General features: G+C 45.0%; 1 protein-coding gene across 5 annotated transcripts in view; it reads right to left on the bottom strand.

The window, feature by feature from the left end:
- The window catches only part of LOC147019100 (uncharacterized), a 35,999-nt gene that overhangs the window by 15,905 nt on the left and 3,789 nt on the right, over window positions 1-16,305 (bottom strand). The window contains exons 1-7 of one of the 5 annotated variants that reach the window (XM_085899402.1): window positions 11,014-11,143; window positions 4,968-5,151; window positions 2,032-2,261; window positions 1,690-1,738; window positions 1,534-1,595; window positions 1,132-1,197; window positions 848-894 (exon numbers count right to left, since the gene is read on the bottom strand). In XM_085899402.1, the coding sequence (XP_085755528.1) occupies window positions 848-894; window positions 1,132-1,197; window positions 1,534-1,595; window positions 1,690-1,738; window positions 2,032-2,252 (445 nt within the window). In that variant the 5' untranslated portion in view covers window positions 2,253-2,261; window positions 4,968-5,151; window positions 11,014-11,143. Of the gene's footprint in view, window positions 1-847; window positions 895-1,131; window positions 1,198-1,533; window positions 1,596-1,689; window positions 1,739-2,031; window positions 2,262-4,963; window positions 5,152-11,013; window positions 11,155-16,305 lie in introns of those variants that run through there. The other 4 variants (XM_085899401.1, XM_085899403.1, XM_085899404.1 and 1 more) reach the window with 4 other exon arrangements.

Consider the following 16,305-nt stretch of genomic DNA (forward strand, 5'->3'; position numbering starts at 1 on the left):
TTTATTGATTATGAAATGCAGCAAATGCAGCTCTTTGCACATCTATTATTATCTACCAAAGAGGAGCGATTTGGAAATAAATCGCCACATGGAACGACGACATGTATTCCTGAACACATGGCAAAACTGTTTGAATGAACCTTTCTGAATAATTATGGAAGTGCGCAGGTGTGACTCCCAGGTGGCTACGTATTGTCCCAAAGCCCCTTGTGAACCCCGGCTGGCCGAGTCCATCTCTGGACCGAGGCAAATGAAGAGAAGTTATATGGTGGTGTTCCATTTTCTGGAGCCCATACTTTACAATTGTTGATTATAGGACACTTGATTTCGCTTGGGATATTTTAACTCGTAATCAATAAAATATCGAAAACTTGCGATATTCAAGCCCCCTCACCATATTGCATTGCATGGATGCTAAGCCTGCGCAGCACACCCAAGCCTGTCACATGTTGGAAAGTAAATGGAACATTCAGCTTAACCTATGGGATCATATATAAAAGTTAAAAACAACCAGACAAACAGGCAGTAGAAATGTTGACAATTGAATGTAGCTCAGGCATGATGGGCCAAACGGCCTTTCCCCACCATGAAATTGTGCAAAAACATCTTCTCCGAGCTTTTCAGGCTAAAATACATTGATATTTCTCGATTGGCGACAAAGACATAGCTTATCTGATGTTTCGTCTTGCACCGTACAATGAGCATTTTATAGGTGGAAGAAATTTACCGCTCACATCCATCAAATCAATAACTGTAATCCATAATACAATTAACCATAACGATACGCTTCACATATTATTTAGCTTGAAATGATGAGTGTTGCTCTCGGAAGGTTCTTGTTACTTACCAGCGTGGTCACGTGTGTGCTTTGAAAAGTAACCGTTTGTCTGGTTTCTGGTGTACAGAAACACAAGTTCAGTATCAGTCAATCTATCCAGAAGACGTCGATCAGAAAAAAAAACGGTGGTGGTGAAACGGAACTCTGAAAATAATGATGGGTCAGTAGAACGTGCCCGGGTAACTGCAGCCAGAGAGTGGCGCCTCGAAAACAGCAGCCACAATCGAGTAACAAAATGTAACAAAAAGCTCTCACTGTGATGTGATTGGAGCATTCACCAAATTGATACTTACAAAGGTTCTGCAGAAAATGGAGGAATATCACTTGGTGCTTTTGCTTTGGTGAAAGTGTTACAAGTCCTTGAAAATGATAACAAGAGCAATTTTCAACCAAAGAGGAATAGGAACAAGGCATCTTATGACCAATCAGAACACTCGACTCTTCGGTTGGCCGCGTACGTGATTGATGATTTGGCCCGATGGCGATGGATAAAGTCACGCTTGCGAGTCATGACAATGGCCAATTTAGGCAGAATGTTATGGAATTACGTCTCCAATATTAGCACAGCCTAATGGGCAATCGACACATCAGACCTCAGGTCAATTACAACAATCATACGTAATAAGCTGGTGGTTCTCACTGTCATTGTCCTGCAATAATATATGACATACAAGTATGGGCACAACCTGTCATACCTTGAGTGTAGTCTGGTAGTAGGTACTGCTCCAACTACCTGGTCGTGAGAAAGGTTAGACCCCTGCACAGCACACCACAGGATGTGCAGCCACATTACTACCAGAATCTCATTTTGAAAGATTACGGCAAATTCTGCAAAGGGGAAGAAATATGACCTTGTCTTTGGCAGTTTGGTTGCCGAGGGCGTGCTCCAGAGAAGGGAGGCTGAAACAAACACAAGAATCAAATGTAGATTGATGAAGATTGACCGTACGATGATCAGATGTGCACAACTCCATGTGTATTTTGAAGCGTGATGAACTAAACGTTCTCAATCTCTACTTATTGCTCGGCATCAGCGCGAGTTGTCATATTCCCAGATATTTTGTTAAAAAAAAAAAAATACAACGATAGCACTCTGGAGTCGGGATTATTAATGTCTTATCTGACCGTGTGAAATCGTCTTTGTGCACGCGTTGAATGAAAGAGTGGCACACGAGCACTCGTTTTCTGCTCACCCTGCCCACTCCAGCAGGTTAAGCAGTTCTCCCGCGAAGTCCTCGTCACGTGGGATACCGGCACGCCGCTTGCATTCATCCCAGCACTCTTTGTGTCTCCCAACATGCACGCTGCGTGCCTTGCGTTCCTTGTCACGCATGCGGCGTGCGGCACGCCGCTCCGCTTCGGTAGCGTACACGGGGCTCCGGCCTGGCCGGCGCCCTGTGGGATGTCTCCCCATGGCACGGGTCTTTAAAGGAAAGAGCAAAGCGTGAAATACGGAGCAAGTATGTATTGCCAGAGCAGCAATGACAACACAATACAATTTACGGACAAGAAAACAATACAGGGAATGCAAGTTAGAAAAGTCATGGAGGTGGATTTTCTTGGATTAATTTCATTAAATGACGAGCAAGGTATGCTCACACATTGTGTATTGGGTTCGCGTGGTTCCCCATTGTCCCGGGTCGCTCACCTGCATTTGATTTTTCATCTATTTATTTTTTTTCCCCCATTTATTTACTGACGCTTTCCAACGGTTCTGCGATTTTTCCCGGTGCATCGGCTTCGATGTCCATCAGCTTTATACATCACCCGGAAGGCACCGATCTTTAATACGAGTCAGTGAGTCAGTGAGTGGTTAGAAAGAGCTTTATATGTTCGATGACAAATGCAAACTAAAAGGAAACTTTGTTTTCCCCAAACAGGGTGCTCATAAAGGTGTTCAGTCCAAAAATGTAATTGTTTACTGCTCTCCTGTAAACAAAGAGAAAGCATGTATATGTTCGGGTAGTACGTAGCACGTCTTTCAAACCCCCAATCAGGTTCAATTCTAACAAGTGGGATGAAATGAAAAAGGTTGAGTAATAAAGTTCGTATCAACTTCTTTGCATCTGTACTTTTAAAATACCAAGTGGAAACGCTGATTGAACTAGAGAGTTCCGAAAACACGTTACCCCACACAATGTTGAGAAAAAAAAAAAGACATCGGAAGGATCTTTTCAACTCTTGCTTTGTGTTTCCGAGCACAATCTATATTAGCTTTGTTCGTGAACTTTGAACAGCAGGCGCGATGGCAACCGCACGAAGACAATGGGTCAAACACAACGGTCCAGAGCTGAATCTTCTGCCAACTCTTCTCGGAGTGACTTTGTTTGCCATTGTGAGCGTTCTAACATGCCCTCAATAGAAGAGTGGAGCCGAGAGGATATCCGGGGTGCCTGGCCACGAGTGTGCTTGCGTGCTCAGGAAGAGGCGCCATACAATTTGCCAAATTCAGAGCCAAAGTACTGCTGAACTGCAGGCTCGTGTTCCGATTCATGTTCCGATTTGTACTATTCGACAGTGTTCAAAATACAACATTCAATTGGAATTTTAAGTAGTTCCTTGATCATAGACTGACATCTGTAGACAGACAGACAGACAGACAGACAGACAGACGACAGACAGACAGACAGACAGACAGACAGTTCGATTCTATTAGTGCATATGACAAATTACAGCTCACAGATCTAAGTCTAAGTTGGACAGCCAGGTCACAGCACTGTCCCTTGTTCGGTGGATTGCCATAAATCCTTCATCAAATTTCCGTAGCTGACAATCATTACCTCCGCCACCGATGGTGAAGGAGGTTGTTTTCACCTCTTTCTGCGTTTGTTTGTTTGTGTGCAGGATATCTCAAAAAGTTGTGGACGTATCTGGACAAAACTTGGTGGATAAGTTCGGTGTGTGGCAAGGACAAATAGATTCGATTTTAATGAGGATCCAAATCTGGATCCTGATACGAGAATTATTTAATTTTTAAAGTAATTCTTCACCATTGAGAGATGGGGCCAAAAACGACATAGTACTGTATAGCATGATATTTCAAAGACGTAATGGGCCCGATATGTTCTCGTGGATCAGGAATTGCGTGGTGGACGTATGCGCTCTACCAAGCGCCCTTAGAGTTCACAATGTGATAGATAGTCTGATCTCGATGACCACAGGCACATGCTGGGCTGGCTTTGAGATTCCATTTGTGGAAGGTGGTGCGATGTCCTTGCATGGAGAGTATGGGTCCTGTGAACAGCAGACCACCGTTTCTGTGGGAGGTCAAAAGCTGGAGGCTCTTCTGTCAGATCACTCATAAGTTCTTTGTTAACAATGTTGTTGTCGGTCCAGAGATTGCACCACTTGTCCTTTGTGTCAAACCCCGCATCACTCAAAACATTTGTAGAGCCACAGCAAGGTTCGCATGACTTGAGTCATACATTTGGTAGATTCTGCAGGTCTTCATGGATTGGAAGCTCTGGGTTGGCTTTGATGCAGTCAAACTCTCTCAGCACTCTTGCCTTCGTGGGAAAAAAATCAAAGGGTGAGATGTTAGATAGGACTGGAAGCTACTGCAGGGGTGTCGATTTCAGTGTACCATTGATTATCCGCATCAATGTTTTCAGGACAGGGTCCAAATGTTTTGTGTGGCTGCTCTCTGCCCAAACAGAAAAAGTGAATCAAATTATGCTTAACCCCACCTTGAGCTATGCATGCGGGGGGGGGGGGGGAGGGGGAACATGAAGAGATTAATAAAATAAAATAAACAGTTTGGATTAACTTTCAGGTTAATGGATGGTAATAGAGTTAAGTAAAGACAAAATATCTATTCGTATACAAAGCATATTTCACCATTATTCGATTATGAGTGCAATGAGCGGATTGCGTCATAATGAGGTGAAGCTGGACCGCCGATGCGGTGCCACTGTCAGTTGGGACAGGAATTTGGCCAGGGCATTGGCGGCACACAATAGGCTGTTCCTTTTTGAAAGATGAGTAGATAACAGGCTATTAGGGAAAGTTTTTACGTTTTATCAACTCAGCACCAATCAAGACAACAAAAAAAAAAACAAAGACCGAGCATTTAAGAAGTCGAACAATGAAGGATCTGTATTAATGTAGATATGCACACGGACTCACTCACATAGTGACACACCAACCGATTATTGCAAGATAACCTTTCCCATGCCTTCAGCAATGGTCAAAGCAAATTACACCAAACGCGGTGCAACCCTTCGAGCTTGTTCGCTCGCCCATGCGCGGCAAGTGGCTGCGGGTTTCACTCGGTTCTCGCTGGGGCATGACAATGTTGCGGATGCAGTGCTCCCCTGTAGGTTAGAGTCACAATTTGGAATTATTCAGGTTGCCGGTGATAGCATTACTTACTCTTATTTAAGGAAACCATTGGATCTTTAACATCGACCAATGAATGCCGGCAGATGGGACGCCTGTTTAACGCCCCTCGTCCATTCGGCTGAGTTATTGATGATAAACATGTTGCTTTCCATACGATTTCTCGAGAAAGGCACAACGAAGAAGCGATCAATCAATGGAGAAAGTGAATGACAGGAAGAAAAAAAAATGGATAAAATACCGCGAATGGGGAAAATGAGAAGGGATGACGAAGGAAACTCAGGAGGAATGATTACGTCACACAAGGTAGTTAAAGCACAGGTGAACTATACTTTCGGCCCATCAGCCGTAGTACCACCTCAGTGTTGTCCTTGCGCCAATTTACTTTTGTGCAGAGATCTTGGCTCATGGAGGAGCTAAAGGAAAGCGAGCAGCAGGTTCACAAAGTGACATCGTGTCAAAGGGGAATAGGGAGACAAAGGAATCACACATGAGCAGAAGAGTGGCAGAAAGGAAAGGGATGGGGGGTCAGCTGAAGCAGAAGAGAACAGGGGTGGAGATGGAAGAGAGCATGAGGTGATTATGGGCAGCAATCGTGACGGACTGCGGGAAGGAGTACGAGACAACAGACACAAGGCATCATGGCTGTGAAACACTTGTGTGTGCATTTTAAAGGTTGTGGCAGCAGAAACAGTAGATAGGTTTAAACTGGAATGAGATGGGTACCCAGAAACATTGCGGGAAATGTAGAGGGGTACATGCAATTTGGGAGGACCGGTGGGCAGGTGTTACGTGGAAAGGGGGTGGGGGATCCATAGCTGGAATGTGGTAAGTGTAGTATGGTCCATGTGATTTGATGTAACCTACCAGCGAGTCGGTTAGATTGCTCTGTCACAGGGACATGTCAGAATAAGTTTTCTCGTAAAGTATGACGCTGGGGAGGCGGCGTATATCATTTATAGACAGGGTAGAGGGAGTCAGGTTGTAAAATGTCTGACCTGCTGTAAGGCAAGTAATTGGAAGTTTCACGGCACATAGAAGCGGCTCGGTAGGATTGTCGCGATCTGTCTGTCGAATGTGTGCGAGCCATGGCAGTGAAATGTTTTGTGTTTTTTTTTTATTGTGGCCGTCCCGCTGGCAGGTATGGACCTCCCTCAGAGTGAATCGCCAATTATAGGTCCTGCGGCAGGAAAAAAGTGGTCCCGGAGTACAAAAGACCAGGAAGGGTTTAAGAAGGTCAGGAGAATGTACAGTCGTGGGCTGGAGCTGGGCATGCAAAGAAAGAGTTGGAGCTGAACTTTAAGCCATAAAGCATCTCTCCCCTTACATATGCTGCTTAGTTAGCCACCATCTTTTCTCTTCTAGTCTTCCACCGCATCATTCCTGCCCATCCCGAGTGCCTGCGCACCAGCGACCTGCACATATCAATCGCTCTGTGACATCCAAGACCACGCTTGCCCCCATTGCTCTTCGTGTGAATTGGTATAGTCAGCACCTTAGCGATTTCATCGAACACATGACCACGTGCCGTCTTGAGAAACAAGGACATGGGCAGGGTCTATGAGCAGCAAACTTGATTGGTCGTTATGAGGTAAAATGCCGTAATATTTTGTCCAAGTACTACTAAATGGAAGGGTTTTGAAAGTGTCAAAAATGCGATTGGTGTTCCAGTGTTCAAGTATACAATTATCATTTATAAAATGAAATAAAATTAAGATTTTAAAGTTCGTAGAAAAAAAAAAAAAACAATTCCAGAAGTTTACTGCTGTTGATGCAGCGTCTTTTACACCACCGCATTTAACACGCAACACTAGTTTTTCATGGCTGTTGTTTGTGTCCTTTATGAAGTCCTAAAAACAGCAATCTTCCCGTTTGGAATGGTTTTCAACTTTGCTTCCCTGCCAGATGGGCAGACAGAGTAAAAAAAAGATCATTTCACTTTTCTCCACGCATGTATGATCGGGACAAGTTCAGAGCCAAACTACAGGTGAATTTTCAGATTAATGTTCCCATTCGTCTTCAAAATATAAACACTGAATTGAAACAAAGTTGTTCCTCGATCATAAACTGGCATACGTAAACATAAGTGAACCGATTGCTGAATGTGTGTGGGGTAATGACCAGATGGAACAGGATGAGTACTCCATTTGTTTTACTAATTCCTAACAAGACTTTGTCAATTTTTTTTCTCCTACAAAAGGCTGGCCATGAGTGATGATGAAATAAATTTTGTATAAATCCAAGTAACTCTGGTACGTCCCTCCTTTTGAGTGGAGTTCCTGATCATATTCTCTGATGTCCGGTGTGCACATTTCAGTGGAGCTAACCCCAAGCAGATAATTACCCCGCACACGGAGCACAAGAAGGGGTTAAGCAATACACAACTTTCAAAATGATGTAATCCATCCCAGAATGCTCGGCGTGCAGACACAGAAACCCCAAGCTCAACAGCGGTTATCGGGGCAAGGAATGTATATCGTGTATATGAGAATCTCAGAAATTCAGAATGGCATCCGAACATCGCTATACAGCATCATTGTCCAGTGAGATATGGATTGTTACCTTAATTAAAAAAATAAAAATAAAAAAATAAAATAAAAATCGCTCACAAAGCTTCGAAGAGAAGCCAAAAAGTACTTGTAAAAGTACCTGTGAGAAAGGGGTGTGCCTCTCTGCACAATTAAAGATTTGGAGAACTTTCTGATCAACTCTCCCAAAACGTTGATGCAGTATCCTGGAGACCGTACTGCGAAAACTCTCGACGATGTGGGCCAGTGCAAGGCCTGTTGACGGGCGCATTCTACCCGACCTCCCCAATCATCCCCGTCGGTGAGTTGACTTTGAACCTTGCGGGATTTCCTCGTGTAAACGTGGCAGGCTTGGCGATATATTTAATGGATGTCCGCAATTGGAAAGTCTGCAATTACCAACATTCAGGCAGACTTCCTAGAGGGAGATACCGCATTGTATCTGGTTTGGGTGCGTCTTAACACCGATCGGAAAGACATATCTGAGGATTGTCAATGCACAGGGTAAGTTTAAAATGATGATATTTACTTTTAATCATGTTTAGGAGGAGGAGCTGCATGGGGTATGAGGAAAGTATACGAGATTTTTGCATCTCTTGGTAAAAGGAGAAACGTGTGTGGGTGTGTGTGTGTGTGTGTGTGTGTGTGTGTGTGTGTGTGTGTGTGTGTGTGTGTGTGTGTGTGTGTGTGTGTGTGTGTGTGTGTGTGTGTGTGTGTCAGTGTGTGTGTGTGTCATATACACTGGTGCTGCTCGCTGATACGAATAGGAAATGGTACGAACTCGGCTCCTCTCGTCCACAGATATTTCTTGTATTTCCTGTATTTCCGTGAGTCCGATTTGGATTCAGGAACACAATGATTTTGGTAACATGAACCGGAACATGAATCTTCCGCTTCGCAGGACCTCAGCTCTGAATTTGGCAAATTGTACGGAGCCTCTTCCTGAGCACGCAAGCACACTATAGCAATTGGTTCAATCTGTCTGTCGAGCAGTCAAACAAAATTGAAAATCAATCCACACAGGAAAGTTAGTGTTTTTAGGATGTCATAGAGGACGCACCACAGGCACGAATAACTACTTGAACGTGTTAAATAAGGTGGCGTGAAAGACGGTGCGTCAACCACGGTAAACTTCCGATTCAGTCTGTTTTTTAATAGAGTCTGTAAAAGTTTTATTTTATTTCAATTTAATTACATATTTGACATTGTACTTGAACACAAATCAGCTTGTTTGCACTTACAAAAACCTCCAGTTTAGCGGTACGTTACGTTACACCATCTCAACCAATCAGATTTTTTGTGCTGTCTGAGGGTGGAGTCATACTGAGATTCAGATAAAATGGGGGCACGTAGCAATGCAACCGCAGAGCTAACTTCGTCCAAAAGACACGTTTGTTTAAGTGCACCTTTTTTCGTTAAGATCATTTTAAAATCGTCAGTTTCTCCGATAAGTGTCGGCAGAAGGTTCACCTCCGGGCTGTTCCGTTTGACCAGTCGGCTTCGTGTGGTCGTCATCGCTCCTGTTATTCAAAGTTCACGAACAAAGCTCATATACAAAGTGGCCATAATATCTTGTAAGCTCTTGTAAAAATTGTGACATTTCTTTTGTGTGCGGAGTAATAATTACCTCCACCACCGAAGGTCCATGGAGGTTAAGTTTTCACCCCTGTTCCTCTGTCTGTTTGTGAACAGGATATCTCAAAAAAGTTGCGGACAGATTCGGATGGAATTTGGTGGAGAGATTGTGTATACGACGAGGATGGAATTATTCGATTATGGTGAAGATCCGAGAATTTTTAGATTCTCGTGGAGAATCTCTGTCTTACTCACGTTGTTGTTCTTGTGGACTTTTTTGTTTCACAGCCTACAGTTTTCATCGAAACTTCCTGAAATTTGGCATATGTATGTAAAAATACCCTGCACAGACAGTAACCATCTCCGATTTTGAAAAATTCCTCCTAGAAAAAAAGTTATGACGTCAAAATATCTCCGCTAATGGAAATCGCCTAAAAAATTATCTCCGAAACTAGGCAAGCTTTTTGAATTCTGTTTGCGGGAATGGAACAGGGCATTAGCAGAGATGAATTACCGCACATATTATACATCACTATGACATCATATCAATTTTTATGTCGTCATTCCTATTTTTTGACATTTTTTGTTTCACAACCCAGAGTTTTCATCGGATCTTCGTGAAACTTGCCATGTATATGCAGAAAGCCCACGCGCAGGCAGTAACCATCACCGATTTTGGACATTGTTCCTAGAAAAAAAAGTTGACGTCATAATATCGCCGCGAATGGAAATCGCCTATACCGTTATCTCCGAAACTAGGCAAGCTGTTTGAATTTTGTTTGCGGGAATCAAGCCGGGTATTAGCACAGATAATTTATTGCAAACTTGATACATCACAATGACGTCATATTCGTTTTTATGACGTCATCATTAAGAGGACGAGGATCTCAGCTCATTTGAGTTTGTTAAAGTGATTTTCCACCATTGAGAGATCGGGCCAAAAACGACACGGAGCAGGACATCTCAAAAAGTTTTGGATGGATTCCAACAAAATTTGGTGGACGAGTTGGTTAGGTGAGAAGAACAAGCCACTGAGATTTTGGTTAAGGTTCGAATCCAGATCCGGCCAATCAGCGGGGTACAAAACGTAAACGAATCAGCGTGCCGGAGGTACGCGCTCCACCAAGTGCCCTTCTCGTTAGTTTCCTTTTTCCAGATAGAGTGAACGAAACCACTGGTGATACAAGCAATTACACCATCGACTTGCGGAACCCTCCAGTGCCGTGAGCTTCTGTGACTAATAAAAGGCAACGTCACAATTTTAACAAGGGGTGACAAGACATTGTGGCCATCCTGTAGATCGTGCTCGGAAACTCTTATCATTCTCAAGTCTGCGCAGGGTAAGGTGTTCTCTGAACTCTCAGGTGTGGATCAGAATACCGGTACACAATGGCCTGCTCTTTGTGAAAAGAGCACCGTGGGTTGCTTTGAATCTCTAGATATGAAGCGATGCAGGACAGCCAGTTTGAAGCCCGCTTCCGGCGTGCTCCGAGATGCTGCACCCCCACAGCCAGCATTATACCAGTCACGAGTGCAGTTAAGAGCGGGGGGGGGGCGGGACGGACGTAATGACGTCACTACGTAGAGATAATAGGAGCTCATGGAAGGACGTGCGGAGAAGAATGCGAGAGAGCGAGATAACGGGGATAACAAGGATGGGATGATAAATAACGAATCCATGATTAACGATAACGAGGAGTACGAGCTTAAGAAGAGAGAGAGAGAAGGTTTTACCCTCGGCTGAATGGAATGGACGAATCCGGAGGGATCACCGAAACACAAGATGGACACGATCGCCGTGTGCCTTTAACTGCGCGTCACGTGACCCGCGATCGCATCGCATCTCGTCGTCGTCGCTTCGGATTTCATATAATTATTTAATTCCACTCGCCGCGCTTTTGTGCTCTCGGATTGCGAGCGATCCACGTGCTACGTGCACGTTTTTTTTTTTTAAAAGAATGATTCACGATTCCGAGAGGGAATGAATTGTACCGTTAATCATTCGTTTTAGTTCATTCTTTGAAAAGCTTGGCCTGTTAAAATACAACATTAGGGACAAGGACCTTGTCCAAACTTCAATCCGATTCTGACATTTTAATTCGATTTAAAATTTGCATTCTGGAGCGGTGACAGCAGGAGGTATTGCATACCGGATCACCCTCTTATAAAGCCGGCTGTCCCTTTCTATTTTTATGAGATATCAAACCATTGCTCGTGAATACATTTCCCCGTGCACTTACGTCTGAGCTGTCCAGTCTGAGTTTGATTCCTGACCAGACGATAAACTCAGATTGAGGCTATGCAGCCGGCGCAACCGACCGTCCCTTGGATGTACGTTAAGCAGGCTATCTCATGTGCTAGCGTTACTAGTTTGTGGAGGTTAAAGATCCCAGGCGAGTGTCGAATGTCAGGCCTGACCAACAGGCTTGTGAAAGCCTTAGGCCAAACGTGCCCCTCGGTCTTCCCCATGAGAAAATGGGAATTGGGGCTGTTGGAGAGGTAGTGGTGCAGTGGTAAACACTGACTGTGGGAGTTGAGCCTGGGATCCCGGTATGAAGAAGGAAGTGCACAGATGGGACATCAAACAGGCTGTTTCTCTGACAGACACCTTCTGAAGCCATATGATCATCTGAGAATGAAGATGGTGAACCTGGAAGTGTATTGTTACATTTTTTTTTTGGGGGGGGGGGTTAGATATTTGCATAGACCAGATAGAAATGTATAGCTAAGCATGGGTCCATGTACGAGTAGTTAGCCCATGTTGATGTAATAAGTAGGGACACGTCAGCGTAAGGATGTCATGTTTGCATGTGCACCATACAGGGGGTGGTGCGTGGTAATAATTTGTCAGGGATTATGGTTACGGAAATTGTGTATGTAACCCTCATGTAAACCTCGACTGAGGGGCGGTGGTGGTGGGGGGTGGGGGGGGGGTGCCAGGAGACTTTGCAAGATGAAGAGATGGTGGAACTGTAGACACCTCCCAAGAGGCAGAGTTCAGATGGCCTTCCAGGGGTGGAGCGTTGCGAGGGAGGAGTGACCAGAGCAGTTGGTGGGAGGAGAATGAAGAACGTGGCTGGGAGGTTTTGTGTGAGTCTGAGGAGACCCCAAGGGAGGGAGGGAGGAAAAAGTCTGAGGAGAAAAAGGACAGTGAGGAGAGTTTTGAGGAGGTTGTCCTGCCTGCCTGTCTTCACCCTGTGTCCGTTTCGGCTGCCTGCTGCTTCATCTCATCGTCTCCTCATCACATGCTCGTCCCCGCTACCACCAGAGTTGAGTCCCCCAGTTTTGTCCCTTTCCCGTTAGTGGTTGAATCTGTTGTGTGGTGCCTTAGATTTCTTTAGATACATTTCCACATTGTATATAATTATTTGTTATCGATTCCATGTCCTATTTTCTTCCCCAACAGTCCCCGCCGTCATATCCCCCTGCCGGTCGGTCTTCCCCTGATTGTTTGTGGTTTTGGGAATAAACCCGTTGGTTTTAAAAGCTTTAAGGTTCTCGTGTGTCTCCTCACCCCCCACGTGTGAGTTGTCCACCATTAATTCGGAACGTCAACACAGGAGTTAAGCCATTTGGAGCATCGCGGGATTTTAACCTCCCGTCGCAACGAGCTCAACATTAGTTGAGCCGATGACGCTACAATATTATTCCAAGTTGGGTCACCCGATAAAGACTGGATTATTTAGATTTTAAAACATCAAGAGCAATGTCGTTAAAGCTGAAGCAAAAACGAACTTGGAAATGCAATATGGCAATGATGGGCCAAGTGATCTCATTCCTTGTTTGAGGATCTCATTCCAAACAGGAAGGTGTGGCCACTAATTACACTAAGTGCAGGCCCGTGGAGATTGTGGTCCTTCTGTATGCGAAACATATTGTTGTGTCCACGCCGATTAAGCTAATTATCCCAACCCAGTTGTCGTGGACCGGGCAGTTAACACTGACCTGGACGGATAGCCGAACGGTTCTACCTTGGGGGTGAACACGTGATCCTTGGAGATTATAGCACAGGTGGGATGGGAGGGCAAAAAAGGTGCATACCAGAGGCGTTCACCAGGACGGAGGCACAAGGGTTTATACTCGAACACACAACGAATAGACAGACACAAGGAACTTTAAAAAAAATAGGGTTTAATGAACATAAATCAAGTGTTAATAATGGAAATAAATAAAAAACGTGGGGTAAACTTACGCCTGAAGTTGAGAAGTCCACACACAGTTACAAAAACAGACAAGGGGAAAGATGAAATAAAAGAAAATCCCTCCCTTTATTCTGGCACTTAGCTGGGTGTCCAGAGATGATATTTGAGGAGCTTGGGGATCGAACTGCACCGTCCTGCATGGGAAACCGCACACAAAATGGCACCGAGCTGCTTTTCTGGGCGGGAAACGTATGTGGTAATTCACGTGGGTGGTCCTCCTTCATTAAGGGCCCACAAACCTTCGTACAGTTTATTCTCATGAAAGAATGTGCCGAACCCGCTCCTCTCTTACACCACATCCGCTCACAATGACGGCCAACCTTCCTCGTCGAACACACAATAGGATAATGCCGAATTATGGCTGAGAGGCACGCTTCTCTCTCTCTCTCTCTCTCTCTCTCTCTCTCTCTCTCTCTCTCTCTCTCTCTCTCTCTCTCTCTCTCTCTCTCTCTCCCTCTCTCTCCCTCTCTCTCTCCCTCTCTCCAGCACATGGGCAAATTCACACAGCACAAACACAAAAATTGTGCGGCATTCTTCGGTGTGTCGAGGAGAAGCCAGCCAGTGAGACCCTTTCGTCTCCACCGCGTAATTCACCCAACTCTATCCTCTTTTCACACCTTCTGTCCTCTTTCCGATCATGCCCCCTCTTTTACGTCACACTGACCAATCATCAACCTCAGGGGTGTGGCCTACCGGTTATTGTTAAAGTGTCGTTCCTCTTTTATATCCGGCTTTGTAAATGTGAAATCACATACTGGGAGAAATTAGCCTTAATCCCTACCTAATTAACACAGCACCCCCCCCCCCCCCCACCCCGAGCTGTGACATGTAACAATCTTAAGCTCACAGTTTTCCTGACTTAATTTACATTGAGATGTCTCCTGCTCGTCCACAGACTGTGCTACCCTATACAATCCTCGCTTTGCTATGAAATTCTTCCATCCACCCCACAAATATAACAATATATTCAAATAGAAGTGGTTCGATTCCCGTCAGAGAATCACCCTCAAAGAAGGCGGAAGCACATTGTTGCAAGCCAATCTCTGCCCTTCTCCCCACCATACAAGTATATTGTTGTGGCCGGTTAGGTTGTCCCAGTTGCCTGGTGCGAATCCCGGCAGGCTGCATCAACGGTGGTTGTAACGGCCAGCCAAGTCGAAGACCCCAGGCCAGATCACGTGTCCACTGTCACAATACCATACTGATGGGACCTCTGAGTAGGCTGATGTGTTACGCTAATTGGTGCCGCACACCTCGTCTCTAATTAACAGCCAAGCGAGCCGGTATTAGGGGATACAATACAATTGAAGGGATACAATAAGTAATAATTAATACACACCCCTTAACCCTTACTGATATATGCTCACAAACCAACAAAGAAATGGGAGATCCTTCCTTAAATAACTACTGTATCTTATCGGGCCCCATTCATACCACAATAGAAAGACAGAGCAAAGATTCCACAAGACAGAAAATACCCCAGTGATGTCCAGCAGGACACCATAGGATGAGAGAAGCCACCGCTCCTAGCTGCTCTGCAGGAAAAAGGGGCCGCTTGGTCCCACCGCCTGGCTCGTGAGGAGAAGAGAGGGCATGGCTGGCTTGGTATGACATAGCATCGGGTGCAGTAGCTCGAGGAGAATAATGCAGCTTCCGGTGACGCGGTTCCTGGGCATATCTTGGTTTCCGCAAGGCACACCAGCCTTTATAGCCACGAGCCCCCATGTCACCCGTCACATATGGCGCCCTCCCCTCTCACTCACCATTGGGCTGTGGGCCCATGTGATGGATGGAGGACCACCCCCCACGTCTTGTCACACAGGAGCTCCAGAGGGACAGTGTGGTGCTATGACGTTTCCTGCTTAAATTTTCGCCGATGGTCCAGTCTTTCACCAAAAAGCATGTAAATGGCAGGTTACAAGGGGTAAAGGAAAAAAATATATATAAAATATAGGCTCACAGGGTTGGTGTTTTAACATATTACAAGTTTGATGATTTATCAGCAAAGTTCATTCCCAGGTTTAGGGAGAGGAAGAGACGGAGGATGTTGGTGATTCCCCCAAGCATAGCTGGTAAGAGACCCCCAGGGCACTCCGGGAGCCAGACCATGATGGGTCGGATGCCATATTCGATACCTACAGGATTACATTACAGATTTTGAGTTTATCTGGAATTGGAATTCCAGATAAGGTATTGTCATCGTGCACTGTCCATCCGTCTGTCCGTCCGTCTGTCTATCTCCTATTTTGACTTCCCCAGCCAAACCACTGAGCCGATCCGGTTGAAATTTGGCAGCAAGGATCCGCTCCTGATTGGTAACGGGGATTGCAAAGCTCGTTCCGGTCACGCGTCTTTTAAGTACCTACAGGTCAAAAACGGTGGACTTGGTAAATTCCTTCCAAAATCTTCTTCTCCAGACCCACCAGTCAGAATGCTACCAAATTTGGGTGACAACATTTGGCCAGGGCCCAAATAAGCTACATGTCCAGTTGTCCTATTTTTAGATTTAATTGTGAATTCGGGAGACGACCGCCATGCAGAACTGATGCGTTAATGCTTTGAATGTTTTTGATACTGATATTGATTAACTTTGTATTATGTGGTTAAGTCTAAATGCATATTTATTAAAAACAAAACAAAAATAAAAACATGTGGGAGAGGGATATGGCGTTCCGGTGTCAGGGAGATCGTATGAAGGATTGATGTGGGAAGGACTGAAGGGGAGGGGGGAAGAAGGTAAATGGTGGGTTGACGTGCTGTGGTGGTGTGGAGTTTGATTAAAGCTTATCTGAAATGAATAACGGCTTCCTGGTATGGGAGAATA

This window comes from Eptatretus burgeri, chromosome 10 (genome assembly GCF_056783735.1).
Source record: "Eptatretus burgeri isolate ZD-2024b chromosome 10, Ebu_testis_v1, whole genome shotgun sequence".
Taxonomy (NCBI): domain Eukaryota; kingdom Metazoa; phylum Chordata; class Myxini; order Myxiniformes; family Myxinidae; genus Eptatretus; species Eptatretus burgeri.